Source organism: Pecten maximus, chromosome 12 (genome assembly GCF_902652985.1).
Source record: "Pecten maximus chromosome 12, xPecMax1.1, whole genome shotgun sequence".
NCBI lineage: Eukaryota > Metazoa > Mollusca > Bivalvia > Pectinida > Pectinidae > Pecten > Pecten maximus.
The window spans coordinates 17,858,365-17,878,495 of record NC_047026.1 but is presented as its reverse complement, the minus strand read 5'-3'; the positions used below and the strand labels follow the sequence as shown (position 1 = coordinate 17,878,495).

The following is a 20,131-nucleotide window of genomic DNA, read 5'->3' as shown; positions in this document are numbered from 1 at the left end:
TGTGTTACCCATGTGACTTTGATCTGTCTTGGTTTGTGTTTTACCCATGTGACTTTGATGTGTCTTGGTTTGTGTGTTACCAATGTAACTTTGATCTGTCTTGGTTTGTGTGTTAACCATGTGACTTTGATTTGTCTTGGTTTGTGTGTTAACCATGTGACTTTGATCTGTCTCTGTGTGTTACCCATGTGACTTTAATTTGTCTCTGTGTGTTACCCATGTGACTTTGATCTGTCTCTGTGTGTGTTACCCATGTGACTTTGATTTGTCTCTGTGTGTGTTACCCATGTGACTTTGATCTGTCTCTGTGTGTTACCCATGTGACTTTGATTTGTCTCTGTGTGTGTTACCCATGTGACTTTGATCTGTCTCTGTGTGTGTTACCCTTGTGACTTTGATCTGTTTGTGTGTGTGTTACCCATGTGACTTTGATTTGTCTTTGTGTGTGTTACCCATGTGACTTTGATCTGTCTGTGTGTGTTACCCATGTGACTTTGATTTGTCTCTGTGTGTGTTACCCATGTGACTTTGATCTGTCTTGGTTTGTGTGTTACCCATGTGACTTTGATTTGTCTCTGTGTGTGTTACCCATGTGACTTTGATCTGTCTTGGTTTGTGTGTTACCCATATGACTTTGATCTGTCTCTGTGTGTGTTACCCATGTGACTTTGATCTGTCTGTGTGTGTTACCCATGTGACTTTGATCTGTCTTGGTTTGTGTGTTACCCATGTGACTTTGATTTGTCTTGGTTTGTGTGTTACCCATGTGACTTTGATTTGTCTCTGTGTGTGTTACCCATGTGACTTTGATCTGTCTTGGTTTGTGTGTTACCCATGTGACTTTGATCTGTCTCTGTGTGTGTTACCCATGTGACTTTGATCTGTCTCTGTGTGTGTTACCCATGTGACTTTGATCTGTCTTTGTGTGTGTTACCCATGTGACTTTGATCTGTCTTTGTGTGTGTTACCCATGTGACTTTGATCTGTCTTTGTGTGCTACCCATGTGACTTTGATCTCTCTTGGTTGATTTATCACATGAACATGGTCTCTAGCAATATTAAATTTCATGTTACTAGTTATTTCTATGAATATAGGCTGCAAAATATTGCAGAATTAAATAAAATAAAATTTTGAATGCACCCCCTGAACCACTTACTAGTATCTTAATTAAGTATTCATTGTTAAGAAAAAAAACATGACAAGTAACAGACAGTTTAGATAAGATTTTATTCCTTCAGGCAATAGTTGATTCTAACTTAAATAGAAACACCAATCTGAACCATACATACACTCGGTTTCCATTCATTCATTCATTCAATTAATTATTCATTCATTCAATTCATCATTCATTCATTTAATTCATCATTCATTCATTCATTCATCATTTATTCATTTAATTCATCATTCATTCATTTAATTCATTCATTCATTCAATACATCATTCATTCATTCAATTCATCATTCATTCCAATCTAATTAAAATCTAGATGGTTATTTTTACAGTTGAGAGTTCGCCCCAGTGAGGAAGGCTTTGGGTTCTGTCCCCTGTACCAGAGTCATTAAAAATGGTAGTTGCTACTCCCGCTTAGCACTCAGCATATTAGGAGTGGGACGACTGGTTCGCCCATTGTCAGTATAATGTGACCGGGAATTCACTTCAAAGATTCTGTAAGTAGTAATTTCATTGGTTAATCCTAAAGGTCATTCTGACATGACCCTTATGCGATGTCGTTAGATGTTCATATAATGTAGTGAGAATGACCATCTAGATTTTAATTAGATTGCATTCATTCATTTAATTCATTGTTTATTCATTCATTCATTTGTTATATTGATTATAACTTCATTAGACGTAATATATTTACCTAGCATTCATTCAATCACATGAAGACAATGTACATGACCATACATAGTCTCCCTTTTATCCTGTACCTGTTATGTTGATAGTTCTTACCTCTGTTAATACATGTTATACTATAGCTATCTTGTTTCTTAGTATGTTGAAATTAAGTAATATCACATGAAAAGTTTTCTCTTAAAAATAAGAAAATATTAGTACACAGTTGAAAGTTGACACTCATGTTTTTGTTTGTTGTATTATAGATAAGAAAATTCTGTGAACAATCTAAAATCTCTCGTGGAATTCAGATTCAAGTTCAGAATTGCTGAAACCACATCAAAAACATTATCCTCCCTTTCAAAATTGTGAATAGTATCTACTGAGCTAAGTACACTGAAAAATAGTAAGCTCAATTATGTTTTCCCACAAAGAATTTAAAAGAGAGAAAAGGTCACCATCCTTTGAAGTCGATCACAGAACCTTTCTCAAAAAATTTGTCACCATGATCCTCTGAAGTAGATGACAGAACCTTCCTCAATTGGGTCATCACCATCCGTGGAAGTCGATGACAGAACCACCCTCAAATAGTTCGTTCCAATGATCCCCTGAAGTAGGTGACAGAACCTTCCTCAATTGGGTCATCACCATCCGTGGAAGTCGATGACAGAACCTTCCTCAAAAAATTTATCACCATCCGTGGAAGTCGATGACAGAACCACCCTCAAATATTTTGTCACCATGATCCTCTAAAGTGGATGACAAAATTTTTCTGAATTAGGTCATCACTATCCCCTGAAGTTGGTGATGGAACCATCCTCAATTAGTTCATCACCATGATCCCCTGAAGTAGATGACAGAACCTTCCTCAACTGGGTCATCACCACCTGTGGAAATCGATGATAGAACCACCCTCAATAAGTATGTCACCATCACCTGAAGTCGATAATGGAACCATCCTCAATTACTTTGTCTCCATCCCTGGAAGTTGATGATGGACCATCCTCAATAAGTTTGTCACCATCCCTGGAAGTCTATAATGGAACCATCCTCAATTACATGTAGTTTGTCACCATCCCTAGAAGTCTATGACAGAATCATCAGCCCTGGAAGTTGACACAAAATGAGTAAATTCCTCAGCCATGAAACTTGATCACAGAGTGAATTCATCAGCCCTGGAAGTTGATAACTCCAAAGAGTGTAAGTACCATTTTGAGAGTGTCGGTTTGAGAGGAAAGGTTAGCACCTATAGCCTTGTGATTGGCTATATCATCCTCCAACTTGTTCTGGTAGATCTACAACACAATATCACCAATACTGTTATTTATAAATATAGATGATTATGTCAGGATTTTAAAATTGAAAGGCATCAATTAAGTTTCAATGTCCTAGTAACAACATCCTAGGTCATAATGTGGACAGAGTCCTGGGCTCACAAATCAAAGAAAAAAAAACACAGAGGGAATGGTTGGATAGAAAAAAGAAAAGAAAAAGCAGGTATTGAAAAAGTGTATAAATTTCATATTGAGACATTATGGAAAGAATAAATGAGGTACATGTTACCTAATATCCAGGTTTCATACTATCATTTTACTCACCTTCAATTCATTTATCTGTTTATAGAGAGACAGGTTTTCATCCTGAAGATGTTTAAAAGATTTTCTCATTTCTTGTAATTCTAATTCCCGTTCTGCAACAAACAAGACACAATGCTGTCATTACAGTCTCATAAAATATCATCCATTGGTTGTGATCCATAACCTGAACAGGAAATGACATCATCCATTAGTTGTGACCCATGACCTATACAGGAAATGACATCATCCATAAGTTGTGACCCATGACCTGTACAGTAAATAATATCCATTAGTTGTGACCCATGACCTGTACAGGAAATGACATCATCCATTAGTCGTGACCCATGACCTGTACAGGAAATAATATCATCCATTAATTGTGACCCATGACCTGTACAGGAAATGATATCATCCACTGGTCATGACCCATGACCTGCACAATATAGAAAATGATCATCATCCATTAGCCGTGACATATACAGGAAATCATTCATCTCATTCTTGAATTTTCATTTTCATATTAACTACTAATAATTAACTATTATGCTCTTATTGCATTCAACTTGAATCTTACCATAATTGTCTTGTATGAAATTCTGTATAAACCCGCCTATATCTAGGGGCGGAGATTCTTTGTCACCCACTGGGAGGCTATCAGATTGGTTACTGTCATTGCCTAGGTCTGGGGGAACTGGTCTTTGTGTTGGTGACAGAGTTGAAGAATTTGGAGTACTGCCCATGTCTTTCTGTATCTCGCCTATAAAACAAAAGGTTTCCATGATATCTCAATTTAGAGACAAGTTTTTAATGCAATGGGACGCATTTAAATAATTAATGTCTCCCAAACCTATCCATACAGTCACAAAAGAGTTGTAGTTATAACACAGCTACCCTATAGGTACATAATACATTTAACTCACCTGTACAACATGCATACACACCCATACAGCATGCATATCGGTACTCACCTGTACAGACTGCATGCTCACATGTCAAAATGCATATACACACCTGTACAACATGCATACACACCTGTACAACACAGTCTCTTCTGCACAACATGCATTTCCACCTGTACAACATGCATGCTCACCTGTGCAACAAGCATACTCACATGTACAAAATGCATTTTCAACAGTACTGTACAACATGCAAACTCACCTGTACATTATACATTTTCTGTATTTCAACTCCATAACATGCCTAATCACTTGTGCAACATCATACACACATGTACCATATGCATTTTGACCAGTACAGCATTTGTACATGTACAACAAGTACACACCTGTACAACATGCACCCTGATAGCCACTTGTACAGTTACAAAGCGTGTAACCATCATAACTCACCTGCCATGTTCTGCACATGTTGTCTCCCCAACATATGTTCTTTTTTATTGTGTTGTGAGCTGAAGTACTTGTCACAGATTCTACAGTAAAGTTCATTCATGCCATCCTCCTGGTGAAAATAAAATGACATACAGGATGAATTTTATTTTTTTGCAAAGTCTGAAATCAATTTGTGAACTGTTACACATTTTGTATGAATAGATAATTCATCAAGTACATATCAGCAAAATAATTTCCTTTTAATATGACCTTGACCTTATATATCTACAGCTATTATTTGCCTAAGCATGCAATGTAACAAAAGATTTCTTTTAAGTCAGTTTGTGTGCTTGTACCTACTAATTTGATCTGTTTAATACAGACTAACACATTCTTTACTAACAGAGAACTGTGTAGGAATATCATTGTGTACCTTTGGAAGACTACTTACCTCCATATCTACAGACATCAGCTGGGAGTAGTTCTCTTCATTCTCCCACTCACCATCTTCACCTGAGCAATGACATTTAAAAAAAATTTACATTTCGTTTCTGTTGTCATAATGTCAGTTTTGTCATAACAAAAAATTGTCCTCTTGTTAGATAAGATGATATAAACTGCTATAACCTTTGACCTTGAAACCAAACTACCTTGAACCTGTATGACAAATAGGGTCGATAACAGAACATATCTAGAAATAATTCTATAAATTTACAATATTAATCAAACAGTGCAGAATTTGAATACTACTGTTGTGCCATACTCAGCATAAAGCAATTTTCTGAAATGCAACATTTAAAAAACTAAACGGCATGGATTTCATGACACTAATCAAATACTCTGATGATACCCGCAGAGAAACTTCAAATCACAAATATAACTATTGAAATATGCGTCAAAAATGTAATTGAAATGTCATATTGTTGAGTTATGAACCATAAGTTGTTACAAGCAACCCATACTTTGATTACAGTGGTAAACATTAAAATAATTTTGTCATCCGAAGTGGTACATGGATATGGCTATGCTAGTTGATAAGAATCTATGAAATATGCTGCAGACAAGAGAACACTGTGAACAAAGGGCTACAACTCTGTATAGTAGTGAAAATAACAAATTCATGTCATCCAAAGAGATACTTGGGTATAAAATTTAACTGTAGAAGTTGATCATGAGTCAATGAAGTATGCATTAAAGGGGCATAACCTTATACAAATATTGGTACATGAAATAAGCTCATAAAACGTTAATTGTGTGTAAACATTCAGTGTTTTCGTGGTTGCTATGAAACCAGAATATAAGTACCATAAATTATGTAATATGTGTTGTTTTTCTTTTCTTTTTCTTTTTGTTGCATGGTCTAACCCCAAATGTTTGTACCCACAAAATAACTTGAAAGCTCCAAATCATAAAAGAAAGTACACATGAACATTTATTTTGCTATACAGCATAGGAGGAAGAGATATGCTTGGACAAGATAATGGATAAAATAATAAATCATTAATTTGGATTTTCATCATCATGTTGGTTTCTTCTATTTCAACTGCATGAAAGTACAAGTTAAATGTTAATAGTTATGATTTATCAAAATTGACATCAACTTGTTCTGTTTACCTCTGATGCCAGTCTTCATTTTCTTTTTCTTCACAGTGTTTTGATAGGTTTTCAGTTCTTCTTTGTATCTCTTCTTATCATTGTCGGCCTCATTAAGATATTTCTGTATAGTAAAAGTAAAGCTCAAGTTGTGCCACACAACATTTTCATTATAGCGTGGTTGGTTGGTTTATGACTATCAGACCTCTCATACTTCTATTAAGTCTTGACGAAGGTTTACTGCTAATATACAGGTACATTTATAAAGATCCACTATGGTTCCTCCTTTAACACCCTACGTTTAACAGTAAACAGTTGCTTCTTCTTTTTTTCAGTAAAAAAGTTACTGTAATCATGCTTTATTTGGTGTATCAGTACTCAAGATTTAATGCACAAGCATATCTAAATAGATAAACAAAGTGATGAATCAGTTCACCCAAAATATTTTGCTGTAGAAAACTATAAAGAGAAATTGCAATGGTGCGATTATGATTTAGCAGAAGGCTTTTAGTGCACAAAAACAAAACAAAAAAAAAACAAAAAAAAAAAAAAAACAGTTAAGATTTTTAGAGAGTACTTAAATGGCAGAATAATGTAATTTGATTCCCCTGTATCTTTAGAGTACCTGTATTCTTATTTACTGTACAACTGATACAAAATGCTATCTAACATGTAAATCTAAAGTCACCCATGGAATCGGTGATGTTTAGAGCAATGCTGCTAGCTGCAGAATTCAGAAGGAACCAGTCAAATGATTTTAAGACTTCTGTAACCATTATTTACAATAAAAGCATACATGTTTGATAACATGTTTTTATAATCTTTATTCTTAAAAACCCAAAGGATTGTTACTCTAGTGTTTATCTTACACCACTGTATTGTTCCTTGTGATATTACAATGGATATTATAATGTGTTCCAAATAAAAATCTACATGATGACATTACAAAACTACAAAGTAGTATTCCATAAATTAACACTCAGACTTTCTCCAGTCTCACCTGTTTCTTCTCTGCTGACATGGCAGACCACTCTTGGCCCAGAATCTTGGTCACTTCAGAAAATGGTATTTCGGGATTGCTTCCCTTTATTTCCTGTCGGCGCTCTATAGCATACAGCAAATATCTAGGAATCCAGAACAAGATGAACTCATATTTTACAAAACAATAAGTTTTACAAATGAATAAACTCCAAAAGTATACTATTTTACTGTTGCCAAAAGAAATCTAAGTGGATAATACAGTATAGTGGTATATACTGGACAAGTACTATCATATCAAATTATAGATATTGATATTCTATAATGATTTCCAAAAATGTCAAATATTTAATTTGACAGATATTCATACCACAAAATTTTGAAGAATAACATCATATCAATTCATAGTTTGGTATACATGTAAGTCAATAATAACAGGCGATTGTCACTTGTCACAGGCCAATTTTACCTCCAATGATTTTAGAAATGAAACTAAGTTTTAATATGATTACTTAATATATTCTTCATAAACTTCAGTATCAGTGGGTCCATCTTAACAACATCTTCATGCAAATATTTGAAATTTTATATTTTCTTTTATATTTTCAGTTATTGATATTTGTTATTTAGAATTATTGATTTTAATTTCAAATAAACCCTCATCAATATACCTATTATATAAAAGTATCTGTAAGGTAATGCCTATAGTGGCATCTTGATCATTGCAATTTACAGGTCCAGTATTTGTTTTTTTTTTTTTTAACTTTCCCTGTTCATCACTCACCCTGAAGCAGGTGCCCGAGGAGTATTGAAGTCTGGAGCAGGCTTGCGTCTTTTGCCTTTGGGCCATCCTCCTCTCCTTTTCTAATACATCAAAATATAATCAGAAAAAAATCAGAGAAAATACATGGAGTTGTTTCCCTTCATTATCAAGCATTGGTGATGAGATATGGTCAGATATACAGGGAGATGTGTCCCTCTCATTATCAGGCACTGGTGACGAGAAATTGTTAGATATACAGTAAGTTGCTTCCCTTCATTATCAGACAATAGACATTAGAGATGAGAAATGATACAAGATAATGAAGATCAAGACTCAGAACTTATAGACTGATACATGTATACTTAAGAATATTTGGCAGAGGCACCCTGCCTTAATTCCTTTGTAGGTAACAAAGTCAACCATGTGAAGGTATGACTGTTGTATCTCCAGTTACACAAATCTAAATGTTATATGATGAATTATTAAGTTGTTGACATACACACAAAAAACTTGAAAACTGAAATCAAATTTGTGTTATGAAATCTCAAACATGAATACATGACAAAATTTCACCTATTTCCACGTTTGATCTAAAGGTCAAGCATAAATAGCAAGGCCACAAACCTTTTCTGAGGACTGGTCACCACTGGATGAAGTACTGGTCAATGGTGACTTAGGGGTCATGATTTGGTCAGTCTGGAGTGGAGTAACTGACCCTTCAAATGTGCCCTCACATACAACAGCTCCCTCTCCTGGGGTGGGTGGTTGGTTGATGAGCAAAGTTGTTCCCTGTGACTCGACTAGACCATTCTGGGTTAGGATTCCAGTCACTGAAAAAACAAAGGATTGCAGTCACTGAATAAAACAAAAGATTGCAGTCACTGAATAAAACAAAAGATTCCAGTCGCTGAAAAAAACAAAGGATTCCAGTCACTGAATAAAGCAAAAGATTCCAGTCGCTGAATAAAACAAAGGATTCCAGTCACTGAATTAAACAAAGGATTCCAGTCACTAAAGAAAACAAAGGATTCCAGTCACTGAAAAAAACAAAGGATTCCAGTCACTGAAAAAAACAAAGGATTCCAGTCACTGAAAAAACAAAGGATTGCAGTCACTGAATAAAACAAAGGATTGCAGTCACTGAATAAAACAAAGGATTGCAGTCACTGAAAAAAACAAAGGATTCCAGTCACTGAATAAAACAAAAGATTCCAGTCGCTGAATAAAACAAAGGATTCCAGTCACTGAATTAAACAAAGGATTCCAGTCACGAAAGAAAACAAAGGATTCCAGTCACTGAAAAAAACAAAGGATTCCAGTCACTGAATAAAACAAAAGATTCCAGTCACTGAATAAAACAAAGGATTCCTGACACTGAATAAAAAAGGATTCCAGTCACTGAATAAAACAAGGGGGGGAAGGCAAATCAGTGAAATGAACATACCTTAGCAATTAGGTTGTCGCTGACCCATACAAGGCTATACATTTGTATTTGGGAAACTTAAGAATTCTTAATTTGGGTCAGTTATTATAATTTCCTAGGGTGTGATCAATGGATACTGTTTTGTAGCAATCGGATAAAGAGTTTGAATAATGAATAATTTTGATATAAAATCTATCCTACAAAGGATTCTTACATTTGTCTCAGGTCCAGACTAATACCGTTGATGGTTCCTCTGTTATAACTCATTATGCTAATTTATGCAAATTTATGCAAATATTAACAAATATTTTTAGAATGGGTATATGATAATGAAATAAATCACAATAAACATGAAACTACACACTCATGTTTTAATCAGGGCAGAAATGAAATTTCTACAATAAAACTTAATTACTTGGTAATGCTGTTGTGAGGATTTGTCTCCCTTGAATGTCTGCATCTGTGTAACTAACAGTACCCAGTGTATCCCCATTCACTGACAGCAGCAAATTCCTGAGGAAAAACAAAAATAAAACATCATGGTGGATATCAAAATACTCAGAACTCATTCTAACATACTTTCTTGCATTATATACTAATATAGTCATACTCTTGTAGTCTCATTGTAAACAATTTTAAATGCTTTGCTGAAAACGGCTAGAATACCGTTAAAGTCATATTGCATTGCTACTGATCATGAGCTGTTACTAAAAATAAAAATGAATATAGAAAAATAATTCGATAAATTCCTTGAGTAAAATGATGACAAACATCCAATATTTAATATGTGATTGCCAAGAGGAAGACTTATTTAGATTTCTAGCCATAGAACCTTTAAAATTCTGAGTGGTTAGAAAAAAATTAACAAGAGGCCCATGGGGCCTGTATCGCTCACCTGGTTGGATTTGACCAAATGTCAAAATAATGTTCATGTTCAATTTATTCATACACATACTCTCTAAGGGACTGAAAGACCCTATGGATTATTTTTACAACCTAATTGTGTTTGAAGAAACTAAGTTCCTTAGGGTGGGGAAAGACCCTTGGGCCTCTTAGACTCCGCCCCTCAGGCCCCTGGGTGTTCAGAGTAAAATTTATACAAACTCTGTTCCCCTCCCCCCAAGGATGTTCCTGACCAAATATGGTTCTAATTCATTCATAACTTTATGACTTGTAGCAATTTAAAGACTAATCTCTATTCCCCTATTTGGCCCCGCCCCTCAGGCCCCTGGGGGTTCAGAGTAAAAATTTATACAAACTCTGTTCCCCCTTCTCCCAAGGATGTTCCTGTTCAAATTCATCCATAACTTTATGACTAGTAGCGATTTAAATGATTAACCCTATTTCCTCTATTTGGCCCCGCCCCTCAGGCCCCTGGGGATTCAGAGTAAAAATTCATACAAACTCTGTTCCCCTTCTCCCAATGATGTTCCTGATCAAATCTGGTTCAAATTCATTCATAACTTTATGACTAGTAGCGATTTAAAGGATTAACCCTATTTCCCCTATTTGGCCCCGCCCCTCAGGCCCCTGAGGGTTCAGAGTAAAAATTCATATAAATTCGGTTCCCCTTCCCCCAAGGATGTTCCTGACCAAATCTAATTAAAATCCATGAAAAATTTTATGACCAGTAGCGATTTAAAGACTAATCTCCATTTCCCATATTTGGCTCCGCCCCTCAGGCCCCTGGGGGTTTAGAGTAAAAATGTATACAAACTCTGTTCACCTTCCCCCAAGGATGTTCCTGACCAAATCTAGTTAAAATCCATTAAAAAATTTATGACTAGTAGCGATTTAAAGACTAATATCTATTTCCCCTATTTGGCTCCGCCCCTTAGGCCCCTGGGGGTTCAGAGTAAAAATGTATACAAACTCTGTTCCCCTTCTCCCAAGAATGTTACTGACCAAATTTGGTTCAAATTCATTTATAACTTTATGACTAGTAGCGATTTAAAGGATTAACCATATTTCCCCTATTGGGCCCCACCCCTAAGGCCCCTGGGGGTCAGACCAACCGTTTATACAAAATTGGTTCCCCTTCACCCAAGGATGTTTCAGACCAAATATGGATCAAATCCCTTTATTCCTACGGAAGAAGAAGGATTTCAAAGAATTTGCTATATTTTCCCTATTGGGCCCCACCCCTAAGGCCCCTGGGAGGCCGACCCACCGTTTATACAAAATTGGTTCCCCTTCACCCAAGGATGCTTCAGACCAAACATGGATCAAATCCCTTTATTCCTGCAGAAGAAGAAGGATTTTAAAGAATATACTATATTCCCCTATTGGGCCCCACCCCCCCAGGTCCCTGGGAGGCCAGACCCACCGTTTATACAAAATTGGTTCCCCTTCACCCAAGGATGCTTCAGACCAAACATGGATCAAATCCTTTTATTCCTGCAGAAGAAGAAGGATTTTAAAGAATATGCAATATTCCCCTATTGGGCCCCACCCCCCAGGCCCCTGGGGGACCAGACCCACCGTTTATACAAAATTGGTTCCCCTTCACCCAAGGATGTTTCAGACCAAATATTGATCAAATCCCTTTATTCCTACAGAAGTAGAAGGATTTTAAAGAATTTGCTATATTTCCCCTATTGGGTGCCGCCCCTCAGGCCCCTGGGAGGCCAGACCCACCGTTTATACAAAATTGGTTCCCCTTCACCCAAGGATGCTTCAGACCAATTATGGATCAAATCCCTTTATTCCTGCAGAAGAAGAAGGATTTTAAAGAATATGCAATATTCCCCTTTTGGGCCCCACCCCCCCAGGCCCCTGGGGGGCCAGACCATCCGTTTATACAAAATTGGTTCCCCTTCACCCAAGGATGCTTCAGACCAAATATGAATCAAATCCCTTCATTTCTACAGAAGAAGAAGGATTTTAAAGAATTTGCTATATTTCCCCTATTGGGCCCCACCCCTACGGCCCCTGGGGGGCCAGACCCACTGTTTATACAAAATTGGTTCCCCTTCACCCAAGGATGTTTCAGACCAAATATGGATCAAATCCCTTTATTCCTAAAGAAGAAGAAGGATTTCAAAGAATTTGCTATATTTCCCCTATTGGGCCCCGCCCCTCAGGCCCCTAGGAGGCCAGACCCACCGTTTATACAAAATTGGTTCCCCTTCACCCAAGGATGCTTCAGACCAAACATGGATCAAATCCCTTTATTCCTGCAGAAGAAGAAGGATTTTAAAGAATATACAATATTCCCCTATTGGGCCCCACCCCCCAGGCCCCTGGGGGGCCAGACCATCCGTTTATACAAAATTGGTTCCCCTTCACCCAAGGATGCTTCAGACCAAATATGAATCAAATCCCTTCATTTCTACAGAAGAAGAAGGATTTTAAAGAATTTGCTATATTTATCCTATTGGGCCCCATCCCTACGGCCCCTGGGGGGCCAGACCCACCGTTTATACAAAATTGGTTCCCCTTCACCCAAGGATGTTTCAGACCAAATATGGATCAAATCCCTTTATTCCTACAGAAGAAGAAGGATTTCAAAGAATTTGCTATATTTCCCCTATTGGGCCCCGCCCCTAAGACCCCTGGGGGGCCAGACCCACCGTTTATACAAAATTGGTTCCCCTTCACCCAAGGAGGCTTCAGACCAAATATGAATCAAATCCCTTCATTTCTACAGAAGAAGAAGGATTTTAAAGAATTTGCTATATTTCCCCTATTGGGCCCCGTCCCTAAGGCCCCTGGGGGGCCAGACCCACCGTTTATACAAAATTGGTTCCCCTTCACCCAAGGATGCTTCAGACCAAATATGAATCAAATCCCTTCATTTCTACAGAAGAAGAAGGATTTTAAAGAATTTGCTATATTTCCCCTATTGGGCCCCGCCCCTAAGGCCCCTGGGGGGCCAGACCCACCGTTTATACAAAATTGGTTCCCCTTCACCCAAGGATGCTTCAGACCAAATTTGGTCAAAATCCACTGAGTAGTTTAGGACTAGTAGCGATTTAAAGGAAAAGTTGACGGACGGACGACGGACGACGGACGACGGACGGACGACGGACGACGGACGACGGACGCTGCGCCATGCCATAAGCTCACCGGCCCTTCGGGCCAGGTGAGCTAATAAAAATCTAACACAGATTTCCTTTTAAAGACTATGTGATATGGACAAATGAAAACAAGATGAATGCCAATATCAACTGTGAAGGATATTTTTTTCAAGAGAAGAATGTTTAAGTTTACCCTCGTGAAGTTTCAACAAGAACCAAGCCGCCATGTTCTGGCAGCAGAGTAGCAGCTGTGGTCGTAGAGATGAGAGATTCTCCTGTTTCACTTTTAGATGCGACTCCTAATGCACCAATGGCCACAGGTTCAGTGACAGTTAGGACCGAGTGGTGTTCAGAATTCTCATCTGTTATGTTCAACATTTCATGGGGATCCATTTTAACTTCCATGATCTTGTCTGCACCAGCGGTCTCGGCTAAGACTTTTTTCCATGTTCTAACAACAAACTGCAAAGTGAAAACATTTATCTAAAAAAATTGTTATATGATAGTTGCAGATTAAAATGGGAACATATAATGAGCCACAAGTAGATTTTGAGGTAGCTACATTCCTCAAAACAATGCAAACTACATGTTTATTGTGGGAGCTAAACACGAACTTTGATTCCATAGCTTAGAACATCCATACCACATTACACAACATAGAGACAGCCCAGTAGCACTTTAATTCAACTTACAGGAAACGATACAAATACAATATGGCAATATACCAGTAAAGATATTGTGATATTTCCATCTGATCACTCCCACCACTACAAATTGAAAGTGCTGAATTGTGAACGGGAAAATGCTTTATTGTAATATAAGCTGACAAAAAATACTCATCAAATCAATAATTATCACAACAAATATTGTCAAATGTTTGGTAGCCAGCTGGTAAGCAGGAAATTGTAAGTCCAATTAAACCTTAATTCCCGATGTTGAAAAATTAATCTTTCTTTAGAACCACTAGTACTATTTCATTACATGTGTACTTGGTGTAAAATATTGGTCATCATGCCCCCAAATTTTACACAAATTACTGAAAATTCACATTGATAATGTTTTAATAATTACTACTTAACAAACTGTTTTAAATGATTACAAGTTTATTTTATTTAGTTCTTTTTGAATTTGTGCTAAAATACTCAATAGTATTGATGACTTATAAAGAATCATGTCAAGCACTCTCATCATCAAAATTATCAAGTGCATATGAGATTGAATCATTGACCGAGAGTGAGATGATTTTTGATAAGGCAGGTTTTGGTTCTTTAATTTGTTAATTATAACTAAAAACCTAATTTTGACCATGCATTATAAAATGAATATATGGGGATTATATGCATCTATACACAACGTATTGTAACACAAGATGAGTTGGCAGCATATATACAGGCCTAAAGAGCAAAGGATTTGATTATAAGGTATCTCAATTCAGCTCTCTGATCTCCAGGAAGAAGATGTGAGATTTTTTTTTTTTTTGACATTTTGTTCAATTTAATTAGAGATTTGTAATTTGCTTCAGGACTCACACAAATAAATCAGCCAAACAGCTGGTGTTTCACCTGAACCAAGTCCCTGAAGAAAATATGTTTCTTAGGTTTGTAGCTGTTTTCCTGATTAGATAACAATGAAATGGGTACTTTCTATATATACAAGATTAAGAGTAGGGTCTTGAGACAAGGAAAAATTTAAAAAATATACACTCTAATCAAAAATAGAATGATGTAGGATTCCAGGTGTAAAAAGGCAAAAACGGAATTGCCCAAGTGGAGGTTCCCCAGTGTTCTGTAAATGTCAGGGTTACTGTCTATACAATAACAAATTCATTTTTCAGGTAGAAAAAACTTCAAACTTTAATTTGATATGAATTTCACATCATTTGAACTTCAATTGAGCGAATGAACTTATTATGAAGGGATGGAGTCACTAGTAATAACATGTAGTAAAATATTAAGTTGTGCGAGCCCTTAAGCAGTGACCACATTTAGGATTTTTTTTTAATCATTCTTGGCCCCTATCAGAGCTCACTAAGATAATCCACATGTCTGAAAAAATGACAAAAAGTTCTCTTAAAATGACACTAATATTTAATCCACAAACCAAATAACAATGGTATGGGTCATACAATATACTTTAAACTTCAGGGGTGACTTATAATTATTATCAATCATCTATTTAATCATCTAATAGTTTTAACAGGTGCCCTTTTGTGACATTTTTTTCTTTGTTTTGAAATTAAAATGTCTGATGTCAGAGACACCGACATAGTTGTTATCAATAATTTACTCAATACGCACACATAGGCTAAATTTGGGTAAATCCTTAAATTGACAGAATAGTCAAAGTTTACTTTTGATATTCTACTTACCAGTGATCGTCAGCTGACAGTATCGCAGATTTCGACTCATCAACATGCTGGTTTGTTAGCATTTCTATTTGATTCTGACGGTAAACATTACAAAAAGATTGCACTGTTGGGCAATTTTTTACACAATTTGTGAATAAGTTACCTAATTAGACATAGAGTCGGTTGACAACCGTTGAAAAAAAACCCATTTGAAGTTTCACAATTTAGCAGGGAAAAATCGACCAACCGGAAATGAAAGAGGAGTGGTGTCCCTTTACTTTAAAATATCTTAAGGATGTACGCTCCATCATTTTTATATATAAAAAAATCCAGGCATGTGACAGATGAAAGAATTAAATCTATTCTGAATTTAGATCAAAATTATGTAGATTGACCCTTAAACACCATTAATAGGAATCTATTCAATTATACTGCACTTTAGTATATGAAAATGTAGACCTAGTACTTAATATATAAATTAAATCATAGCAGTCTAGGCCTTTAAGTCAAATTTCAGTTGATGCCGTAATTTTAGTTTATCATATGAACTAATTTAATTTGCGTCGTAACGCGATTTCGCTGTGGTTTATTTATTCTGTCTTTCAAGTGATATATCGAAAAATGAAGCACATGTTTTGATTACGTAATATCAGAGACATATATACAGAGAGATTGGCAGCTCTCTATTTGCCCTTGTGTTAACATAGTGCCCCCTGACCTTCCCACAATCCTTTGCGGTCGCTCGGTTCAGTCCTCACTAGGAGGTACGGACAAAAGCCCCCCCCCCCCGGACATTAGCCCCTAGGACAAAGCCCCTCCGGACAAAAGCCCCTTCACACTAATCAAAAAGTGGACAAAAGCCCCTTCATAAAAAAAAAAAGATATTTATTTTTTTATTGATTTTTAATTGCTACATATACATATGTCATCAGTGGCTTGACATAAGCCCCTTCATAAAAAAAATGATATTTATTTTTTTATGATTTTTAATTGCTACATATACATATGTCATCAGTGGCTTCGGCAATGTAAACAACCGGTTCCAACAACAACTACTTGAACTGTTACATAAACAATAAGCTGTTACACAGGTGTTTGGTAGGTTTATCATTGATGTTGTATTCTCCTGGAAAGAAATATATCATTGATGGCTTCATTGTTTCTTTGATTTTAAATCATTCCTAAAATTAAACTTATTACAACGCAGAGCAACATGTTTGGTTAGGTACTTATTATATTATAATTTGAGACACTGCAAATAGGGATCAAATGTGTATTGCTTTTGTAGGCATTTCTTTGATTATCAATATTTGCAGTATATTAGGAAGTCAAAAATTATGTGTAATCAGTAACAATATGTTCATCATGGAGAACTTTCCTTAAATTTTTAGCTTACTTAATAATATAAAGTTTGAAAAAATGAATTATGATGTTTAACCACAGACATATAATGCTACACTGACATTGAACCAAGGACCTTCATTTTGCACACAATTATTCTCCAAATTTCAGAGATAAAAACAACAATATATATATATATATAGTTTCTGTTTTTCAAAAGTACAGATTAATATAAAGTATACCAGCTAAATTTATAAAGAAGGGGCTTTTGTCCGGGGGGGCTAATGTCCGGGGGGGCCTTTCGTCCGGAGGGGCTTTTGTCCTAGGGGCTAATGTCCGGGGGGGCTAATGTCCGGGGGGGCTTTTGTCCTACACTCCCTAGAGAATATTGGAGAAAACTTGAAAACCAGACACATAATTATCGATAATTTCTATTTGAAATCATCACCAAGATCCAATTATGTGCGTTAATTTTATTAATATCAAAGTGCAGAAGTGTCATCAATACGAAATATATCACAATTTGCTGTCCAAGTGTTTGTATTTTGAGTATGAAAGTCAAGCACAACGCAGGAAAGATAGGCGGGAATCTCCAATTTTCGAAAAGTCCCTATGGGGTTTTCGAGAATACGGATAAATGACAACAATGTGCATGATAATCAAGACCACATTCCATAAGTATGATTGTTTTTGGTTAATGTGGTAACTTTTGTAGTGGCCTAGATAAAACGATGTGCTTTTTGTGTGCGTTTAAAATTGACGATGTTTTGTCGGACGTAATGGCTGCTTAATTACAAAACTTGGACATGTCGAACAGGACCCAATGGATTTTAGAAAATACGGATAAATGGCAACAATGTGCATGATCAATAAGACTATATCCCATACGTATGATAGTTTTTGGTTAATGTGGTAACTTTTGTAGTGGCCAAAATAAAACGATGTGCTTTTTGTGTGCATTTAAAATTGACGATGTTTTGGTCTGACGTAATGGCGGCTATTTACAAACTTGGACATGTCGAATAGGACCCAATGGATTTTCGAAAATACGGATAAATGACAACAATATGCATGATCAATAAGACTATATCCCATAAGTTTGATAGTTTTTGGTTAATGTGGTAACTTTTGTAGTGGCCTAGATAAAACGATGTGCTTTTTGTGTGCGTTTAAAATTGACGATGTTTTGGTCTGACGTAATGGCGGCTATTTACAAACTTGGACATGTCGAATAGGACCCAATGGATTTTCGAAAATACGGATAAATGACAACAATATGCATGATCAATAAGACTATATCCCATAAGTTTGATAGTTTTTGGTTAATGTGGTAACTTTTGTAGTGGCCAAAATAAAACGATGTGCTTTCTGTGTGTATTTAAAATGACGATGTTTTGGTCTGACGTAATGGCGGATTAACCAGAACATGTCGAATAAGTTCCAATACTACGATACACACATGCGCATAGCCCGATTTACCTGCGCTCGCGTGTATTTGATAGGAGACAGGACGCTCTCGATAAGGGATATGCTTGAGTGGTCACGAATAAAGGGAGCCACTATGTGTACGGGGAAATAGCGATGTTACTAATCTCTCTGTATATGTTAATAAAAAACTCTCTATATGCAAGCTATACAGTGGATGTTGTTGACAAGTCTAACGAGGATATACTATGGGTGAGATTTAGGAACAACATCGACAGAGACCTTTACCTTTGTGTATGTTACCTTCCTCCAGAAGGAACTACACGACCCGTGGACAGTGATAAATTCTATGGCACATTGTTAGAAAACGTATATTCGTTCCAGAATTTGGGATCCGTGTGTATAACGGGGGACTTCAATGCCAGAACTGGTGATCTCTCGGACTATATTGAGGGAGTGGATGTTGTTACTCCCCGGGCACATATAGACGACGGCGAGAACCGTCTTGGTGTAGCGTTCATCGACTTTTTAGTTGACACCAACATGTGTATGTTAAATGGGAGACTAGGATCAAATGATAACTTCACGCATGTGTCCACTAGAGGTCGGTCCGTTGTTGACTATGTCGTGGTGCCACACGAACAGTATACGCAATACACCGATTTTAAAGTACACATTATGTCCTCTGTGATAAATCAAATACCCAATTTGGTGGCAGACAGCGCATCGGATCACTCCATTTTAGAATGGGTAATGTGTACATGCAATTCCACTTCCGGAACTATCGAGGAACCGGGCCTTGAGCGTAAACGTCATATTATGTCTACAACGCCACACGACTTTTTACAAGATGACGCGACGCGGGATCTCATCCAAGCAACGATCGACAAAATCGACAACGATCTCCATACGTCGAACGATGTCAACTCAGCCTATGCGGATTTTATTGCCCTTGTGTCCGGTGAAATGGATAAAAGAATTAAAGTAAGCTGCTCGTCAGGCAACCGTCGTCCGGGTGGTAAATCTAGAGCGAAGCCTTACTGGAATACGGAGTTACAGCAACAGTGGGATATAGTGTGTAAATGTGAAAAGGAATGGCTTTCTTGTAAACAGCAATTCTAACTAGATTTGATCAAGATCAAAACACGGGATTTCCAACAAGAAAAAGATCGCTGACATGTTCTCGTTCTGACGAACGCTTTTGTACGTTTTACCTACGATTCTCTTCGTTTTCTTTTCGTTTTCTCTTCGTTTCCCTTCTTTAACCGATCAGTTGACCTTCTAACGTTGCAAACATCTTTAAAATAACGTTTTCTTTCACATACGATGAAACTATTTTGAAAATTTGAAATTTTCGATTTTTGATCATTTGACCTTTGTGACCTTGAGCGAAGGTCAACATCAATGAAAAGCAATTAAGTTTGTAGCCCTTTGTCCAAGCTATCACTGTACCTAAAATCAAATCTGTATGTGTAAATATATAGGAGTAAATGGAA

At 36.7% G+C, this 20,131-nt stretch overlaps 1 protein-coding gene across 1 annotated transcript; it reads right to left on the bottom strand.

The window, feature by feature from the left end:
• Positions 1 to 1,209: 1,209 nt before the first annotated feature.
• On the bottom strand, positions 1,210 to 16,126 carry LOC117339567 (thymocyte selection-associated high mobility group box protein TOX-like). The gene is made up of 12 exons (XM_033901251.1): positions 15,891 to 16,126; positions 13,716 to 13,984; positions 9,919 to 10,016; positions 8,705 to 8,910; positions 8,102 to 8,181; positions 7,340 to 7,463; positions 6,361 to 6,463; positions 5,198 to 5,259; positions 4,768 to 4,876; positions 3,990 to 4,172; positions 3,437 to 3,528; positions 1,210 to 3,133 (listed from the first exon to the last, which is right to left on the bottom strand). Exons 2-12 carry the CDS (start codon positions 13,925 to 13,927, stop codon positions 3,008 to 3,010), a joined length of 1,395 nt encoding a protein of 464 aa, XP_033757142.1. The 5' UTR covers positions 13,928 to 13,984; positions 15,891 to 16,126; the 3' UTR covers positions 1,210 to 3,007.
• Between the last annotated feature and the right edge of the window lie 4,005 nt (positions 16,127 to 20,131).